Below are 20,308 nucleotides of genomic sequence, written 5' to 3'. Positions count from 1 at the left end.
AAACTAGCTGCTCGTTTCGGCATCTCCTTGGTAGTTGGTAGGTATACTTATTTTTTGTTAGATTTTTATAAACCTTTCATCAAAATAGGTACATTAGTTTATTAGATAGAGGGCTAAGAATTCACCAGCAAAGCAGAGTCACCACGGCTTCACGGTTTCGTCACGAGCTTTCAATCGACAGAAATAGAAAGAGTCGGTTTTATTTAGTAAATTACTTTGTTGGTAGTTAGTCTCTAATTTATTTTGTAAGAAAATTAGTCAAATCAAATTATCGCTTTAACTATCTGATTGTTCATAATAAAAGGCATTACAGATTTAGTAATATATTTGCCAATCTATTAAATAACGCCTATAACTTTTAGTTCCGATTACCCGAAGAGAACCAGCGCTTGCAGCGATTCTTCTCCACATTCTATTGCACGGTGAACCTGGGTGGCTTCATGGGGACCATAGTGACGCCGACCCTCCGCCGGAGCGTCATGTGTTTTGGCGACGATACCTGTTACGCGCTCGGCTTCGGCTTTCCGTCGCTCCTTGTTCTTATTTCTATTGGTATGAATATTAATTACATGTAAGACGCGTTGAGCTTATTGATTGATTGAATACCATTTACATGAGGTACCTCGTAGGTACCTAGGCATGTAATCTTATATAAATGACAGAAACAACTTATAAATTATATCATGTCTTTCCATGTCTTTGCTTTCATAAGAATAGGAAAAAGAACATCTACTTATTTGGTATTATGATTATGGAAGTAAGTAGGTTAACATTTGCTCGCTTATAGTAAAGTAAAGTTAAGAGAGCAATTCAATGTTACTTACTTCCATGAACATAATACCAAATAAGTAGCTGTAGAAGCACACAATAGATTCATAATACCTATTTGATGACATTCATAATATGCAGGTGGCAAGAGATAGTTCAATTAATTAGCTAAGCTACTTGAGTTAGGTGAGGTACTCAACCCGGTGTCATTATTATTATGTATAATATATGTATAGGTATTTTCATTCTAATACCTATTATTATTTCAGTATTCGAAATACTAAGCCTCTTACGAGCAGCTAATGATAATTAAAGTTCCGCAGAATTATGTTCCTGTCTATGAATTGTCTGAATTTAATGAATTGTGTACTAAAAGATTTTTTTTACAGTGACTTTTGTCGCGGGAAAACCGTGGTACAGAATAAAAAAGCCGCGTGACACTATCACTCTCAAGTTTGTGGCGTGCGCTTGGGTTAGTAGCTCAAAATAGTTTATTGAGATATCATACGTAGCTTAGGTACCTTTATCATTTTTGAACGACATTCCTAAAAGAAAGAGGTTCAAGTGAACTGTTGCAGGAACGTGATTCTTTTTACGTTGGTAGAGAACTGTTTGGTACCTCCCTTGCTAGGAAGCAAGGGAGGTACCAAACAGTTCTCTATCTAAGCAGGAGCTTGCATCCTTGATGACGTTTTTTCTAGAAATCCATTGTTATTTGTTTCACAAATAGTTTCGCTGAGATATATCTACACATATTATAAAACAGAACCTTTGTATTTTTACATACTTAAATTTTATTACTAATTATATAGCCATTATGAATCTAAAGATAAGATGTACTTATAATAAAAACCTTAGGAACCATGACGAACATGACGAATGATTTGAGTGAAATATTTTATGTTAAATATCACTAGATCAAAATTAATAACACTAATTTGTTTTCCCTAACATAAATAGAGCTCTTTAATGTAGGTATCATAGGTAAATATAAATCATCGAGTAGGCATATAAATGACCTGAATATGCTTTATAACGTTTGACACGTCGCATCTATCATTCCAATAGGTTTGAGGATGAGAGGTGCTCAATCACATTTTATTCGTTTATCATTTTGTAACAACTTTACAAGATAATCAAAGGTTCTATTGAATTGTGTCAGGCCAAGCTTCTAAAAAGCATCTTATGACCGATTTTTCGTGTAGTTTATTGAAAAATTGGAATCGCCCAATGAATAAAGGTCCGTAAAAATCAATCTTCCCTCGATATATGATAGATATCGTGGTTAATATATTAATTAATTCATCAGGCTCCAAAAGGTGTTTATTTCCATTTAGATTCCGGTTTATATTAGTGAAATTGGAGAGACAGTTCATCCGCGGAAATCAATCACCCGCGGCGAACGGCGGCCAAATAGGTTTGCGTCGAAATGAGTTGTTAACCCGAAAACAAATTTTACATTATCATCAATACATATAATAAAATTCTAGAAAAGCGGTGTCTGTACAATGAAAATATGGAAAAAAAAATTAGCAGGTGTTATTACTAAATCGATCACAAACCCAAAACTGTAGTTAAAAAAATTTTTGTCTGTTTGTCTGTTTGTCTGTTTGTCTGTTTGTCTGTATGTTCGTGCACGCTAATCTCAGAAACGGCTTATCCGATTTAGATGCGATTTTCACTAATACATTGGAGTAATCTTCATTTAACATTTAGTGTTTATTTCATGTCAATCGGTTCGTAAACAAAAAAGTTATGACCATTTAAGTATTCACGGCGAACATTTGCTAAGGCATTCTATTTATTGTACACTGTACAGTGTACGATATAAGTTATCTGTTACAGTTATTCACCAGGTGATCATATCGAAAGTCCCCAAGGGTGGGGGGGAGAGGGGTAAGCTGAAGTAGTAGGGGGGAAGGGGTCAAATTAGAATTATGTTTTTTCTAGGTAAATTTTATACATAAAATGTCCTTTAAATTATGTCGATTGTCGTATTATATTTTTAACTCCCGACGCAAAAAGATGGGTGATGAGTGTTTGACAACTATATGTGTATAATACATGTTTGTGCTACCGTAGCTCGCTAACAGGTAATCCGAATTTGATGCGGTTTTTTTTGTTAGGCAGCATATTTTCAGACGCTGGTTCTTAGATAAAGTGTACTTATAAAAATAGGTTCATCCATTTATTATATCTAGGTATATAGGGGTAAAAGTGAAATGAAAGTGAACGACCAAATGAAAGTAACAATAAGTCAAATTTTATCAAAATCGGTTCATCCATTTATTTGATATAGGAATAAAAGTGGTAATAAAAAAATGAATTTTGTCAAATATACTCAAGTGACATATCAAATGAAAGTGCATGACGTGTAAAGTATAATTAGACATATTTAATCAAAATCGGTTCATCCATTTATTATACCTAACTCAACTCAAACTCAAACTCAAACATTCATTTATTCAATTAGACTACTATTTAGTAGCACTTTCGAATCGTCATTACATAATTATTTTAACATTTACCACCGATTCGGAAAGCAGTGATCTAATATAATGGGTAAAAGTTACCTATATATGGGTAAAAGTGGGAATGAAAAAAACGAATATTGTCAAATATGAAAGTGCATAACGGGTGAAGTACAGTTAGTTATATTTTTATCCAATTCGGTTAATCCATTTATTAGATTACAGCGGTAAAAGTGGAAATGAACAATAATCGAATGTGGTCAAATAATATACTCAAGCGGGGCATATGAAAGGGCAAAGTGTGAATTACAATTAGTCATATTTTATCGAAATCGGTTCATCCGTTTATTACATTTAGGGCACTTTAGGGGCGACAGTGGGTATAAATAAACCAAATGGAGCATCAAACGACAGGATATGACGTGTACAATGTACATATGGGTACAATTACGTATAGATATGGTTTACATCAAAATCGGTTCTGCCATTTACTAGGGGTGGAAAGGAAAGGGTTAAAAATCTGTGAAAGAAGAGAAGATATGGGAGCGAGAGGATAGCCACACCCTGGAAATTTTGAACTCTACTCAAAGCCACATAGGCCTGGCCCTTGGAATTTTTTTTCCTAAATATACCACTTCTTTTGCCACTGTGGTCCATTACAATTTGGGCACGGTTACGGCCCAAATCAATATGATGTAGGAATGTAATATGGAGGTACATTTGATAGTTCGGTCTCGCTCACTTGAAAATATTACATGAAAATAAGAAACAGAAGTTTAAAAATTTAAAAATTTAAAAAAAAAATCCCAAAGCAACGAAGATAAAGGAATAAATCATTTTTCAAACTTCCCGACGATCTTAAAAATTAAGTACCATTCTAAAAAAAAATATTTATAGAGGTATATATGATATTATATTATGATAATGTTGGCATGGCAGCCCCGACGACTTTGTTTTTTTTATAAATATTTACAATGGTATTTATTTTTAAAGATCGTCGGGAAGTTTGTGAAATTATTTATTCCTTTTTCTATGCACTTTTCTTCGTTGCGTTGGGTTTTTTTTTATTTAATTTTTATTGCACGGTCTAAACGGTTTAGTTACTACAGCCGTGAGACAGGAAAGATCTGATTTGGATTTGGTGCTGGATTTGATAAGAACTGAGTATCGATTAAGCTGATCAGTTGCTGCACGATACATTGTTAATAACATCCATACAAGGAAGGAAGAAATTTGCTCGCCTCCCCCCTGGAGCTTAAAAATAATATGACATAATGTAAAAGAAATACATAGAAAATTAATAAGGCATTTATTTTTTTTATTTTTTAGCACAGTTCGGTAATAAATTTTACTATCAGTTCTTTTAATTATTTATGGTAGTACGTGTTTACTCAATAATTAAGTTAATTAGTAACTACTATGCAGTCACTATTCCACGCGGACGAAGTCGCGGGCACAGCTAGTCATTACTATTTAAACGATACTGCGACCGTAGCTGTGACAGTGATTTAAAATCAAATGTAACTATTAAAAATAATATATTAATATATATCTTTATCGTACTGTAAACTTGCCCCATGTTTGATTACAAATATCCATTCCATCAAATGATAGAATGAACTTCCATTTTACAACGCATAAAGTTTGAGCTAAGGGTGGGTAGTTTTCATGAAAGGTTGTCTCTCTAATCGCTAATATATGCGTCCTCTGTACGCTCGCTGGTCAAATAATCCTCTTACCAGATACTTGAGTACCTTCATGAGTTGCGGCGATTGTTACTGCACCTGTCCTGATCTCTATATTGTGTGTTGTAACAGTTTATTTATTTATGTTCACAACAACTCAATTGTGATGTGTTTGAAATGGTACACATTAACACTTGTTTGCTCTCACAAAATTTAAGTCAGTCACATGTAAGAACTTAGCTATATCATGTACTTACAAGCTCGTTAATTTTTAAATTATATTATACCAAAACATGATCTACACCTATAGACAAAATATAAGAATTTATTTCTTATAGTATCATTATAAAAAAATTGTTATCAAATTGCAAGGCTCTTTAAGAATCAACAAGCTGTGCCCCGTGGCTAAAGCCTTTAAATCAGACCAGTGTTTCCTAAGGTTTGCGCGTTCGAACAAACAAATTCTTCAGCTTTTTAAAATAAGTATAGATTTAAAAGTGATGTGATTAATATATTTTTAGTATGCATTCAAGAAGAGGTTACAGCATGACATAAATGTGGATGGTCCGCCATTACAGCATTGGCTTCACTACGCTATCCATAAGTATGGCGATAAGCTGGTGACTGATATGAAAGTTGTATGCTCCATACTGTACTTGTACCTCCCAGTACCGATATTTTGGTCACTTTTTGATCAGCAGGTTTGTGTACTTATTTATTTGAAACATAAAATATATATTATACTGCGAAGTCCTCGAGAGTAATTACGTGAAGTTGATTTAAGTTATAGGTATCTGGTGATGATATTGTTTTAGTTAATGTGTCATTTAAAATATCTGTATTTAGGTCACAAGGAACTAGAAAGTATTACTATTCAAAGAGTTCACCTATACTATTACTGTTATCTTAATAGGTAGGTACTTGTTATATATTTACTTTACGTATTTATTGATATATAAATTCTTTATGTGCACTAAAAATGTAAAAAAAAATATTTAAGCTAAGAATATAAGTACCTATAGGTATTTAAATTTTAAACAATAACTTTATGTAGCGATTTATTCCTGACAACCGTAGGTATGGAGAGAAGTTGAATTCAAGGAAAGGAATATATAATAGTATTCTTTCTCATACTATGTACATTCACGTCATAACATGGCGACTGTATGATACGATTTTTCTGGCTGCTGATAGTTATGAGGCTAGAATGACATAGGCTACCACGGTAAAACACCTCATTTCCTTTGACTACGAAAACAAAGCCGCGCGCGGAGACTAGTGTGTTAATGAATATGAGCTGTGAATTGAAATTGCTTTGCCTTTGGCTCGTGAATTGAAACGTAAATCGGAAAGTTTGAGTCGAAAACAATGTTTCCGTTACGTTAAAACTTTATCTCGATCTTATATTTCGCTAGCTGGCTCCAGGCATAGATTGAACGTCCTTATTCAATAAAATAAGATTCAGGTTATATATTTATGGAAAGTTTTTGTGTTTGTGTGATTAATTGTAATCTTGATGTTTAATCTAAAATAATAGGTACTTAACAAAAGCAGGAAATAATTTTCGGAAGTATATTATGTATATTATCTTTTGTTGACAAAGCGACATGTTTAAAGTTGTAGGTACCAGGTACCACTCGAATGTGTACAGACGAAACCAAATTTCATATACTTAAATATGATTTGGAAACTGCAACTACAAAAGTTTCTTGCACGACTTTTCTCCGCAAAACAGTTTGCTCCGCCGTATTGTTAATATTCAAACTACTAAACAAGTGTTTCTAAAATACGTGTAGAATAAACAAATTTATGTAAATTTTTAAATTTGATATAATGTTTATTGTTTTTAGGTACCTAGTTAGTTTTATTATTTTTTTATTATTTTCTATCTATTGATTGCAAAATTTTAAATATTATGCATAGCTATCTGAAAAGTATCAATAATGAAATACCCATTTATCTTCCTGAAATTCCTTCAATTGCTGTGTTCAATTGCATGCTTGTCGGTATACAATGTCGCCCATGCGCATGTGACCGTCCGTAATATTCTGAATATTGATGAAGAAATATCGAAAATAAACTTCAAAATGGGGGGGTCTATATATAATACTAGCTTTCCGCCCGCGGCTTCGCCCGCGTTTTCATAGAAAACCCCGCCCCTTTCCCGTGGGATTTCCGGGATAAAACCTATCCTATCTCTCAAGTTGGATCAAACTGCACATGGTGTGCGAATTTTATTATAATCAGTTAAGTGGTTTAGGAGTCCATTGAAGACAAACATTGTGACACGAGATTTATATATATTAGAGAAATAGCTTTCCGCCCGCGGCTTCGCCCGCGTTTTCATAGAAAACCCCGCATAGTTCCCTTTCCCGTGGGATTTCCGGGATAAAACCTATCCTATCTCTCAAGTTGGATCAAACTGCACATGGTGTGCGAATTTTATTATAATCGGTTAAGTGGTTTAGGAGTCCATTGAAGACAAACATTGTGACACGAGATTTATATATATTAGAATAGAAATAGCTTTCCGCCCGCGGCTTCGCCCGCGTTTTCATAGAAAACCCCGCATAGTTCCCTTTCCCGTGGGATTTCCGGGATAAAACCTATCCTATCTCTCAAGTTGGATCAAACTGCACATGGTGTGCGAATTTTATTATAATCGGTTAAGTGGTTTAGGAGTCCATTGAAGACAAACATTGTGACACGAGATTTATATATATTAGATTTCTCTTAATATTCAATTTTTAATTTTTTGAGAAGAGTTTGTAGACTTGCTTTCTATTTTTAGACACATCTCCGATGTTTATGGGTCGATTTGGATTCTGTCTATAATTACCAAAAGCTTTATGACTAAAAAAATATTAACTATGAAAAAAAAAGACGGAATCGAAGTCATTTTTTCGGTAACAGTCATAAATTCACAGATCATAACAAAATTGCATGTTCTTATTTCTGTGGGCGTTATTACCTAAATCTTCTATATCTACAATTAGGCGCTATGGTTCATCATCATCATCATCATCAGCCCATATACGTTCCCACTGCTGGGACACGGGCCTCCTATGAGGGTACAGGCCATAATCCACCACGCTGGCCAAGTGCGGGTTGGCGGATGACACAATATGTCGTCGAACTTTTTAATTCTTCGACATGTCGGTTTCCTCACGATGTTTTCCTTCACCGTTCGAGCAGTGGTGATGTTACAATATGCGCAGATAAATTGAAAAATCAATTTATTTCCTGCGCGCTCGCCTGGTCTCGAACCACGGACTTATCGATTCGAAGTCCGAGGTCTCACCACTGAGCCACCACTGCTCTATGGTTGTTCGTAAGTAACTAAATAAGAAATATTCTATGCCAGTTAAAGAAACTGATATTTAAAACCATTCGTAGATCTGAATTCAATGCAAATAACTGATTATGCAAATTATGGTACGTTTGAAGGAGCATCCTTTAAATTGTAAAAAGTAAAATCAAAGTTCAGTTTATGCAAAGATTCTCGAAAAAATGAGAACAAAAATGAGAAAAGAACAAAAATGAGAACCGAACGTTGCAAAAAGTAGAATCGATCCGTATGCTTAGTGAAGTGCAAGGCTGTTTAAGTAAGTTCATAGCTAATTCATATGCTGTGTTACTGTTTAAGTTTACTACGAGTACCTACTTGTTAATATCATCAATGTATTGTAAATATAATATTTTTGTTTCCATGTTTACCTCATTACTTGAAAGTTGTTTTCATAAAATATTAATATTTCTAAGTAAGTTAGAGTTTACGCTCTAGATCTTTATCCATATCTCTTTATCAGTATATATTGATATCTTAGATATAATATGATCGATTTATAATAATAATTAAAAATTTAGGGTTCCCGCTGGACATTTCAAGCTTCGCGGCTACGGAGTGAGATTTTCGGTATGACGTTAATGCCGGACCAGTTGCAAGTGATGAACCCGGCAATGGTGCTCCTCATGATACCAGTCTGCCCGGGAGGCGCCTGGCCAGTTCTACCTGACCTCCCGCCGCTGCATAAGATGTTCATAGGCGGAGTTCTTGCAGCAATGGCCTTTGTTTCCGCTGGCATTTTACAAATCGGGATTGAGGTAGGTTATTAATTAGAACGTTTAATAGTAAAGAAATATGATATGTAGTTATATTTATATTGACTTTGGTTTTGAACTAATCATGAGCTTAAGTATTTAATGTTTTTGTTGTTGTCCCTAATGTCACAGAATGTAGCAGTTGACCACATTGACACACCAAGGCTGAAATGACAACCATAACAGCATTATAAATACAAGAAGATAAAGTAGATATTGGATTTTCAACTTTTCTATCACAATAAACTTAATATATGAAATTTTTAACTATAATATCATTTCAATATTGCTACATGTAACTTTATTGATTTTAATATACAATGTACATTTTATATAACTTAATGGAGCCGTAATAACGCGAGCGACAGCCTTGCAATCTTGCATAATATTTAGTTAAATCTACTTACTTATTACGGTGGTTTGAAATTACCTAATTTATAATTTGCACCAAGAATATATTTTACTAGGGTTAACCGATAATAATTTTGCGGTTGGTACCTCGAAAGTCGAAACTCGTTTAGTGTTGATATTAATTATCATCATTATCAAGGATATACCTACATATATTACTATGACATCAAGCATTTGATGATATATACCTTGGTTACCATGTTACTGATATCTTTCTAAGTTCACTTGGTACGGTAATATTATAATATTATAACGGATTTCCATTAATATTCATAATAAAGAAAAATTTAATTTTTTGTTTCATCTCCAAAAATATATATTTCTAAATATGCATCTTTAACAGCGTTCCACTCTGCAAGTACCGTCTCACGATCAAACGGGCCTTGTGTTATTGAACACCCTGGGATGTCCAGTTGAAGTGGGGGTGAGGGGGGAAGGCATAGCGCACATTGAGGAGCAAGGCACAGCGCTCATGACTTCCTTAGCGCATCAAACCTATCTCGTCTCTGCTAGTTGCACGGTAATGTGTGCCGGGAGGATCATGAAACGACATTTGATCACTGCTCGAATCAATACTGTGGGCGGAATGGTTAGTCTGATTTCAAAGGGTATTCATAGCATTGTGTTACTAATTCTCGGCTCTCCGTTCGGTGGTTTGATACATTTCAAGTAATTGCGTGATAGCCTTTCTACATACAAACCGTTTCTTCCGGTTTTACTTCACCGTAAAAATAGTGTACTATGTGTTCTTATGAGTTATAATTTATTTATCTCAATTTTTTGTTAAATAAGGTTATTATTTGCTAATCATTTCACACATACGTACACGTACCTACTACTTACGTAGATAAAAGACATTAAAACGCCTCACCCTCTTCCAATAGAATATTAAACAAGTAAGTACCTAGTCTCAATAAAATGTTATAATAATAAACTAAAAAATTGCATAACTACAGGAAAGTATTACAAAATTTTTGTTCTTTTTATTGTCCGGTTATTTTTCATTTTAAATTCTGTGACATAAATCTCCTCGAAAGTGGCGATAATAATTGCTGGGTAATCGCGATAATCTCGGTTGGCAGGTATCGCAGTACCTACTTTTAAATACGGCTACTTCTTGGATTTGCTACGATATGCTACGATGTTTCCGCGCGATATATTTTATAAGGGCCTCGGACCACCGAGCTTCAACTTTCCTATCATGCGTTATATCACAGAACTATATATAATACGTATTATGTAAATACTTGCTTCCGCCCGCGACTCCGTCCGCGCGAGTGTCGGTCTTCGCGTGGATGGTTTATTTCTTCATTTTGAGTAACTCTGACATATAAAAACAAATACGTGTGGCACTCGGGGACTACCGTGGTAAAGCTATTGCATAGCATGCCTTCAAGCCACACCACCGTGCCTGTCGGAGTGGGGAGCGTGAGGTTTTTCGTTACGCAATTTCTGGATTCGGTCCCCGCGCTCAAGGCCCGCGATAGAAGCTATGCAATAGCTTAAAAATTTTAATCACATATTTGGGCTTGGTATCGATCCTGTAACACCCCCTGCTATTTAATTTTTTCAATATTATTCAATGTACAGAATTGACCTTTCTACAGATTTATTATACGTATAGATCTGTTTATGCCGAAATATACAAAGGACCGATTTCACGAAAGATTATATCAGTCAGTTCCATGAATCGCTCTCGCAGCGCATATTGTGGATTTTTTTATGTAATCTGAAGTAAGAATTCAAAGAGGATACATTATTGAATATTCAGCGAAGCAAGTTATTGTCGTTTTATTTATGGGCATTTTATTGAAACATTGATTTATCAGAATATTTTTTTTTATACATTATTAATTTCAGATGTTTTTTAAATGTTCACTTCCAACGAACTCTACTTAATCATAAAGCACTTACATATAAATTATACTCTACTATATCTCCATAGAGTAGAGTCCCTTTTCAATAAATATTATATTGGAGTTAATCTAACTGTCTGATTTTAATACTGTTTGCAGTTTATGCCTGTTATCGTTGGACAAAACTCCGATGACGAGATCTCTTTTTACTTTATGGATCCGAACCCTTTTATGAAGTCATTAACAGGGAAGCCAAAATTGAAGTATGCTATGTTATTTCATATGAATTTACTAATTAAATACGCTTAGTGATCACTCAGCCGTCGTTTAATTAGTAACGTTAACGTTTTTATTTAAGGGTGGTATACATTGGCGACACTGGGCCCAATAAAAACGTTTCAATAACTGTGGAAACCGATAAACAATTGAGCGATATTTACTACGTATCTAACGCTCCGATCGACCACATCGGCGAATCGGCTTACATGTGCTTACAGCCAGGGAAGTGAGTTCACCGGCACTGAATCAATATTCGATATATTCGAAAATAATTTCGTCGGTATTGGAATGAGTGTTTCGAATTGCCAGAGACGTAAAGGTCTATACACAATGCTACGTCGTACAAAAGGGTTAGACTAGAGTGGTTGGATAGCGTTGGAGATATTGTGTGAGGCACCTATAGAGTGCAGTTGTGTGTGCTTCACCTCCTCCTCCCATTCACGTCTACACCTTATCGATGCATAACGCTCTGATACATTTTGCGGGCTCTTATGTCCAAACCTACGTGTTGCTACGGTCTCTATTTGTTTTCTATACAGATTTATATGCGCGATAGAACGTACATGACACGTATACGAAAGGTAAGTATATACTTATGTTTCGTGTATTAAAAATGTATTATATCATAAAAAGCGTTGCAGATATTTTATAAAATCATCTCGTAAATGTTTAAATGTTAATTGTAATTATTCATGAATACGGATATCCAATTAAGTTGGGAAAGACAAATCAATTCATAGAGATAAACAGATCAGTCATCAGCTATTACAATATACCTACCTACTTATGAAGTAATTAATTCTGAATTACCTACTTTTCAGTATTACCTTATCAATATTTCTTTTTGTTATACATTCCCTAAATTATTATTGTTACATATCCGTAAAATGGAAATTCAACTTTTATACATTATGTAGATTTCTAAAATATTAATACATAATTTTTTTTTTTGAGTAATACTAAATTAACCAAATCCTGAACATACATCCTTACCCTGTTTAGCCATTTTATGATATGATTTTTGTGGCTGCTGATAGAGAGACTACCTAACTCACTAGGTAGTATCTCTATGTATAGTTAGAGATATAGTTAGCTACTTTTACAGCATCATCTCCACGACGATGTCATTTCAACACTGGCGAAAGGCGGTTCATACATGTTTATACTTTAGATTTAGATGGCGCGCGAGCAGCGCCGGCGACGAAGTCTCTGGCTCAGGCGAGGGGTACCTCCGCGCGGGCGGCGTGTACGTGCTGTGCCTGCGCGAGAGGCTCGGCAGACTCGACGCGGCCGTGCTACACGCGCCCAACCCGCCCAACGAGCTGCACCTGGCCTGGATCGTACCCCAGTACTTCCTGATATCCGTCGCGGAGATCATGTTCGCCGTGTCGGGCCTTGAGTTCTCGTTTACACAGGTTTATGGATGATTTCTGATAACACAACCCGTTAATCTCGTAGCCATAATACGGGTTTAGTAAACAAAGAAGTAAGAAAGTATTTAGATGATAATTTATCTAAAACTTAATTAAATTAAACTTTTACCATTATAGTAGAAAACATTTTTTTAAAATATTTTCGATAAATCTTTATTAAATAAGTATCTATGGTATGCATCATTTTCTTAGAATGAACGTAAGAGAACGAATGAACGTAAGTGAGAGAAACTTTTATTGAAAGGTATTTACAGTACGTAGTTTCAGGAAATCAGTACCGGTAGTCTGTACAAATTAGTCGGTAATTACCGACAACTAATTTATAGACCCGTCTTCAGCAATGAAAATGATGTCGCTTAATACCTCTCCCCAATTTGATGGAAGCATACAATGGATACATATTTGTTTATAATTTTTATTCTTCACAAAACTTTCCGTTATGCGTCAAAATATTTATATAATAATAGCCTTGTAGTAATGCATTTTTATCTAAATTAATAACATTATTATTTCAATTCCGTAAATATATGAACAATAAATAAAATATAGATTTCATGGATTTGGAAAATCATTTCTTTGCAACACATTCGAATGTTGTCAAAACAAATTATTCTTTGACATTGTCAATCGTTATGATACCGACGTTTTGATCTCGACAATCTCGATAACTAAAGCCCTTCACCCATTACGATTTACGATACTTCTAGAATAGGTACGATACTCGAGTAGAATACTAGTAAGATATTTGCTCGCTACCCGATGATCGCATATTATGCAACTGAAAAATGACTAAATTCATCATTATTGTGCCTCGTTTTTGTGGGCGGACGTTATATAATAATATTACAAAAAATACATACTAAAAGAAAATATACCAACAGATAGATGCCGCAAATGCCAGTGACAGCCCGAAACCATACAGCACATTACGGGAGCATGCTCTAGTTTAACACAAAATGATTACACACATCGACACAACCAGGTAGCTCATTATCTTCATCAAAAGTTAGCTGTAAAATATAATTTTAATAAAGGAAAGCTTATACCATATTACAATTATAAACCAAAACCCGTATTAGATAGCCCAACATCTAAAATCTATTTCGACCGCGCTATTCTAACCAATAAAACTATTCATTTTAATAGACCAGATATAACCCTCGTAAATAAAATCACAAAAACTGCTTATCTCATTGACGTCACCGTACCCAACACACACAACATACAAAAATCAATTAGCGAATAGCTTCACAAATACACCGAACTAAAAGAAGAAATCCTCCGAATATGGAACCTTAGGACTGTTTACATTATTCCAATAGTTTTGTCATGTACGGGAGTTATCCCAACTAATTTACACCATAGCCTGAAACTTCTAGATCTACCAAAAATACATACATTACAATGCAAAAGGCAGCTATATTAAATACCTGCCGTATTGTGCGAAAATTTCTTAGTGACAGCGAAACTACTGTAACCGATATTTAAATCGAACCGTAAGTTACCTAGGGTCTCTTGGCTAAATAGCCCGCGCCCCTAGCAAACAAACCCCTGAAAAGGGAGTAATAAAAGAAAAGAAACAAATAATAATAATCATTTATTTATTGTAACAACAGTTAGGTCGTTATGTCGAGCAATCAGCGATTCCAGTGACGAAGAAGCTCTTGCAGTTTTTCTTTTTTATAGAAATAGAAGACGGCAACATAAGAGTAAGAAGTACTGGATTCATCCATATATTGAAATAAAAATAAATTGTAGAGATTTGTAGCCGCACGAGAACTGCAACTCATGATGATTAGAAATTTTTATTTTTCTACCGAAGAGATACGCGGGAGACGTGACGCAAAAGCGACCAACATGGTGAGTCGTGCGATGCTAGTCGCGGACGCGTATGATACCGATAGCGTAGTGTGCGAGCCTACATACAAATGTATGTGATAATGTGAGTTACTCCGCGGCGACTAGTCTCCGAGACTTGCAGGATACTTGAATCGCCTGTGCGTATCGTAATGGGAGAAGGGCCTTACGGTTTGTGTGGGTTTGTAGATACGGTTGAAAATATCGGAAAAATTATAGATTATTATAATCTATACATATAATAAATCTGTAGAAGTGTCAATTCTGTACATTGCAAATATTGAAAAAATAAATAGCAGATGATGTTACTGGATCGATACCAAACCCAGATATGTGATTAAAAAAAATTTTTGTCTGTCTTTCTGTCTATCTGTCTGTATGTGAAGGCATCACATAAAAACTAACGGTTCGATTTCGATGAAATTTGTTATAATTATTATCCTTTTTACCTTATTATCCTGGGCATAAAATAGGATACTTTTTATCCCGGAAAAATACGTAGAAAAAAGAAATCTTAATTTTTCCGCGCGGACGGAATCGCGGGCGGAAGCTAGTTTTATAATAAAAAAGATATTTCACACTTCCGATGCTATATGATTAAACGCAATAATTTTTTCTCTTATTTAATGTTATTGCAATTAAAATAAAATACACAAATAATGTTTTATTTTTAAGATGGTTTCAAAATGTTATTGAAAACTAGCGGTCCGCCCCGGCTTCGCCCGTGGTACATGTTTACGTTTTCTCTCCATAAGAACCATCCTCGTACTTCAAGGAATATAATAAAAAAAGAATTATCGAAATCGGTTCAGCCGTTCTCGAGTTATGCGCTTACCAACACATTTTGCGATTCATTTTTATATTATAAGAAGATGTTCAGAAGCCTCTTATGATATGTACATATTACTTATCCATACTAATATTATAAATGCGAAAGTAACTCTTTCTGTCTGTCTGTTACTTAATCACGCCTATTCTACTGAACCAATTTGCATGAAATTTGGTATGGAGATATTTTGATACCCGAGAAAGGACATAGGCTACCTTTTATTGCGAAAAATGTACCACGGGCGAAGCCGGGGCGGACGACTAGTATTAAATAAATATTAGAATAGTTTACTGCTGTCTGCATTCATTCAGCCTAAAAATTCGATAAATTTCTTTCTGAACTTCTAGGATAATAAAATTATACAGATGAATACAAATAAAATAAAACGATCCAATTACGAAAAAAATTTATTAGAAAATTTTAATTTAACAGTTTATAATAGCGTAGTTGAAAATTTGGCTCAAAACCATCACCCCTCACCAACATAATAATTCTAGTAACTTGTTCATATGTAAAATATAAAATTTATAGATAAATATTTATATTTAACACATAAATAATATTAACCGTGAACCGCTAAATCAATTGCATTGCATCCTTTGCAATGATGCACATAATATAATAATACAAGCTAAAAATACAAGTGATACAATTTATCCGTTCCGTCCTTAGTTTAAGTTCCGTCAGTTTCTATGATGTCTTAAAGATTTCTCAAAAGGCTTCGAATTGAGCAGAATTATCTTGTAGAGCTTTTGGAGTCTTTTGATTAGAATTTTATTGCACTTCACAAATAACAAAATATTACTAAACTAAAACTAATAGCTTTAACTATATAAAAACATAACGCAGATTGATATTTTCTTAGGATATTTGTTATCCAATAGTAATTAAAAATTATCCTCTTGAAAACACACAATTTATATTTATTTTGATAGAAATATTATTTTCATGATTGATGATTGATGTCAAATGTCAAAAAAGTAAATAAAGAGATTGCCATACATGGAATTTTGGATTCCATGAATATGTAATTAATAGAACATTAATTAATCGATTGATATAAAAAATATCGAATTTGATTAAAATTAAATTAACTGCCATGTTTTTTTGTGCATAAAATTTGCTTTTTTTATATGCAATTGCAATTGTAATAATGCGAAAATTAATATAACTAATTTTAATTTACTATCTATTCCCTTAAACTAAGCTAAATTTCTTGGAAAAAGAACACTAAATTTTTTAGGTCTATACTATAGTTACTGATTGGTTACTGATAATCGTTAGTTACCGACCGATTTCGGTCGATATCGATGTCGATTAGTGTCGAGACTACGCCTACAGATGTCGATATTTCCATATAAGCATACTTGTGCATTGTGCAACATTTCTTATTCTCTACGTTCAATTCTTTGAAACATGTATCTACAGATTCCTTTTATAAAACGTATGAATTGAAAATTAACAACTTCTTTTTTTGATTATTTAAATTGTCCAACCATTTTGCACGGGAATGCAATATAATTAATGTTTTTGACAATTATATTTTTTAGGCTCCAAAAAGCATGAAAACCATAACAATAGCTTCGTGGTATGTGTCAGTAGCGATTGGGAACCTCATTGTTATATTAGTGGCACAAACTAAAATATTTGAATCCAGAGTAAGTACCAGTATCGAAAAATAGAAAATTAATATCTAATAGCATATTATACATTATAATAGGTTTATTGCAAAAATGCTAATATTTTTAACATAAACTATTATTACAGTGTTGCAGTATGATTTGATTTATTTAGACTCCTTTTCTTCGCGACCTATAAATTTTTTGGTACCTACTCATAAATTTCGAAAAATATCAACATCGTAAAATGGTTTTGGCTTCCTTGCTACACTGAGACCCTGACGATTTCTATTTTGTATTTTCGCAGGCTGCAGAGTTTTTCGTCTATGCCGTCGTATTGACAATCGCAATGCTCGTGTTTTTAAAAATGGCCCAAGGCTATTGTACTCGAACAATAGAGGGTGATGGTTCATCGACTGAGAGCCACCCTTTGCTACGTCATCATTCTAGGGTGCGAAATGTATCAATTTTTAAGTACTAAACGTATTAAGATCCGTGTACATGAACGTAGACGGGTGGAAACTTTGAAATTCTTTGCATGATAGAAATTGTGGAAAATGAAATTATTTTTTAAAATTAATTGTATTTTTTTAATATGGTTGTTTTGAATTATAAAGTCTTGATGAAATAGACTCAGAGATTCGAATTCACATACGTTATGAAAACTTCTTTCATATGATTCACTGTATGGTGTAATATAGTGAACGGGGAGCGTTAGATTTTCACCTCAAAGCGTAAAGTAGACGTTTTGTTCAAGGAACTTCAAAACAAATACGTAGCTTTCAAGCGGAGAAGTATTTTCCGAGTTGGTGGCTGGTGAAAATTGCAAGCGCGACGAATTCGCGCAAGTTTACAGTTAGAGTCACATACAAAAATTAATTTCCGAGTGTCGCCATTGAAACTGTTTTGACGCTAATGGATTTTCTTTCATAACTGGCCATGCGCTGAACTTCGTTATACAATTTCTTAGTTTCTACGCGTCTAATAAGTCTTGAAAATCTAGCTCATATAATAATAAAGTTTCGAATAATTAAGACGTATATTATCATACACTCTACTACACTCGATCGCAGATAAACAGCATCAGGCATGAGATTGCTTTGTTTAATTGGTCAACTATGTTTACCGTAAAGAAACATCACTGATTTTCTTTGCGTTGCAGATAATTCGGAATTACTTGAAAATAATTGAACCTCCTCGCTTTGGAATTTAATTTCCAATAGATTGTATGATTAAGGCATATTATCCGAAAACCGCTTTCTCTAATTAAACAGGCATTAATAACAATTACGTCGTTTGTACAGACTGACTAATTCACTTAGCCTTAATGCGATGTGCTTACAATTGATCAGGTTATATCCGTCCATTCATTATCTACGAGTACCCGACCAAGGACGTACAGCGGGCCCGCAAGTAGCGCAGCATCTTGTATGGGCTTCATGGAGAGGGCGCGACCAGCTGCGTGGCCGACTAACGCCTTTGTCCATCTCGCAACGCCGAGCTCGAGTGACGTGAAAGCTACTACATTGGCTAAGGACTAACATGTATACACTAACACTATATACTACAATTTACAGCACAATAGCTTACAATTATAATTGTAATTACAATATTATCGAATATCGATATAATTTGCGTAAGGACTTATCAACATATAGATTATAGATGTATTGTATATTGAGTGAGATTGATTTAAGTTTGTATAATACTATCGTATTTATGTAGGTATGTACAAAAATATTTATTGCTGTTAACACTTTTTTTTCTTTCTAAGGTTAGGTATTTCAGTTTTATTATAATTGGTATTTGATATAGTTTTTGACTTAAGTTTTAATAAACTTGTTTTAACTATTATAAAATTAGGTTTTTTATTTCGTACCCCTTTCAAATATACACATAATATATATATATATGTTAATTACACACTAAAATTACTACAACAAAATATATTGTAAGCATTAGATTTTTCTATGTCCATAAGCTTCTCAGGTTTTTAACTCGTTACTTTCCTACCAACCCAATATTGGCGTATTCTATAATAAGTTTTGAAACGCAGAACCAAATCAATATTCAATAGATGCTCATTAACTATTGTATTACGTATTAACTAGTTACCATACAGGCATAGCCACATAGATTAAATAGTGTTCATCGATACAAGCCTATATGTCGCAATAAGATATGCGATACATATTCATCTGGTTTTGTAAGTAGAACACTTTTGTAAGATTTAGCGCGCAAGAGCAACTTTTGTCTCCGCAACTATTTTGTCTCTCCCATCAACTCTATGGGGAGTTGCGTCGCTACGTGCGCGCACTTTCTTACTAGCCCATGGAGTTGATGGGAGAGACAAAATAGTTGCGGAGACAAAAGTTGCTCTTGCGCGCTAGCTCTTATAAGAGGTTCTGTAAAATAATTTCATAATACGTATCCCTCTATTATATTCAGTATTATGGGCAGTATATGAAGCAGAGTCACAGCTATCAACGAAACCTTACAGTTCGCTTTTTAGTGAAACTGGTTACCCATATCCAGGAGATATTCCTCTACTAAATAGAAAAGTAAGTTTTATTCGTATTTGTACAAATCATTTCATACATTGTAACCTTTGTGGTTGCTTGTAATAAGCAATTCGTTGTATGAAAATGTATAATATTAAATGCGTTGTTCAGGAAATCATTATCATTTGCAAATATGAATACTCGACATGATAAATTATATCTACTATCTCCGTAATGTAATTATTATTAAACATACTTGAATTGTAAATCATTTTACAATTAAAATCATAGGTCATGTTTGGAATTTGTACGATTAAACATTCAAAGAAAACAATTTACCGCTTCACAAATTAAAAACAAATATGAACACGCTTTAAAAACCAATTAATTCGCAGCTCATCATTTTCGACATAGTGAATACAATAATTAATAGGTATAAAGCGGTGTTTGATGTAAGTTTTTAATAAATTACCTGTACCGAAAATAATTTTAAATATT

The 20,308-nt window shown here is 34.0% G+C and overlaps 1 protein-coding gene across 1 annotated transcript in view; it reads left to right on the top strand.

Moving 5' to 3' along the window:
- LOC123705549 overlaps positions 1-19,020 on the top strand; it is a 42,745-nt gene extending 23,725 nt beyond the window's left edge. The window contains exons 21-31 of the mRNA XM_045654382.1: positions 363-552; positions 1,158-1,240; positions 5,446-5,625; positions 8,792-9,028; positions 9,780-10,025; positions 11,452-11,555; positions 11,651-11,797; positions 12,743-12,986; positions 17,241-17,348; positions 17,617-17,760; positions 18,662-19,020. Coding sequence (XP_045510338.1) covers positions 363-552; positions 1,158-1,240; positions 5,446-5,625; positions 8,792-9,028; positions 9,780-10,025; positions 11,452-11,555; positions 11,651-11,797; positions 12,743-12,986; positions 17,241-17,348; positions 17,617-17,760; positions 18,662-18,850 — 1,872 coding nt within the window. The 3' untranslated portion in view covers positions 18,851-19,020. The remainder of the gene's footprint in view (positions 1-362; positions 553-1,157; positions 1,241-5,445; positions 5,626-8,791; positions 9,029-9,779; positions 10,026-11,451; positions 11,556-11,650; positions 11,798-12,742; positions 12,987-17,240; positions 17,349-17,616; positions 17,761-18,661) is intronic.
- The last annotated feature ends 1,288 nt before the right edge of the window (positions 19,021-20,308 follow it).

This window comes from Colias croceus, chromosome Z (genome assembly GCF_905220415.1).
Source record: "Colias croceus chromosome Z, ilColCroc2.1".
Classification (NCBI taxonomy): Eukaryota; Metazoa; Arthropoda; class Insecta; order Lepidoptera; family Pieridae; genus Colias; species Colias croceus.
This window is presented reverse-complemented; position numbering and strand designations above follow the sequence as displayed.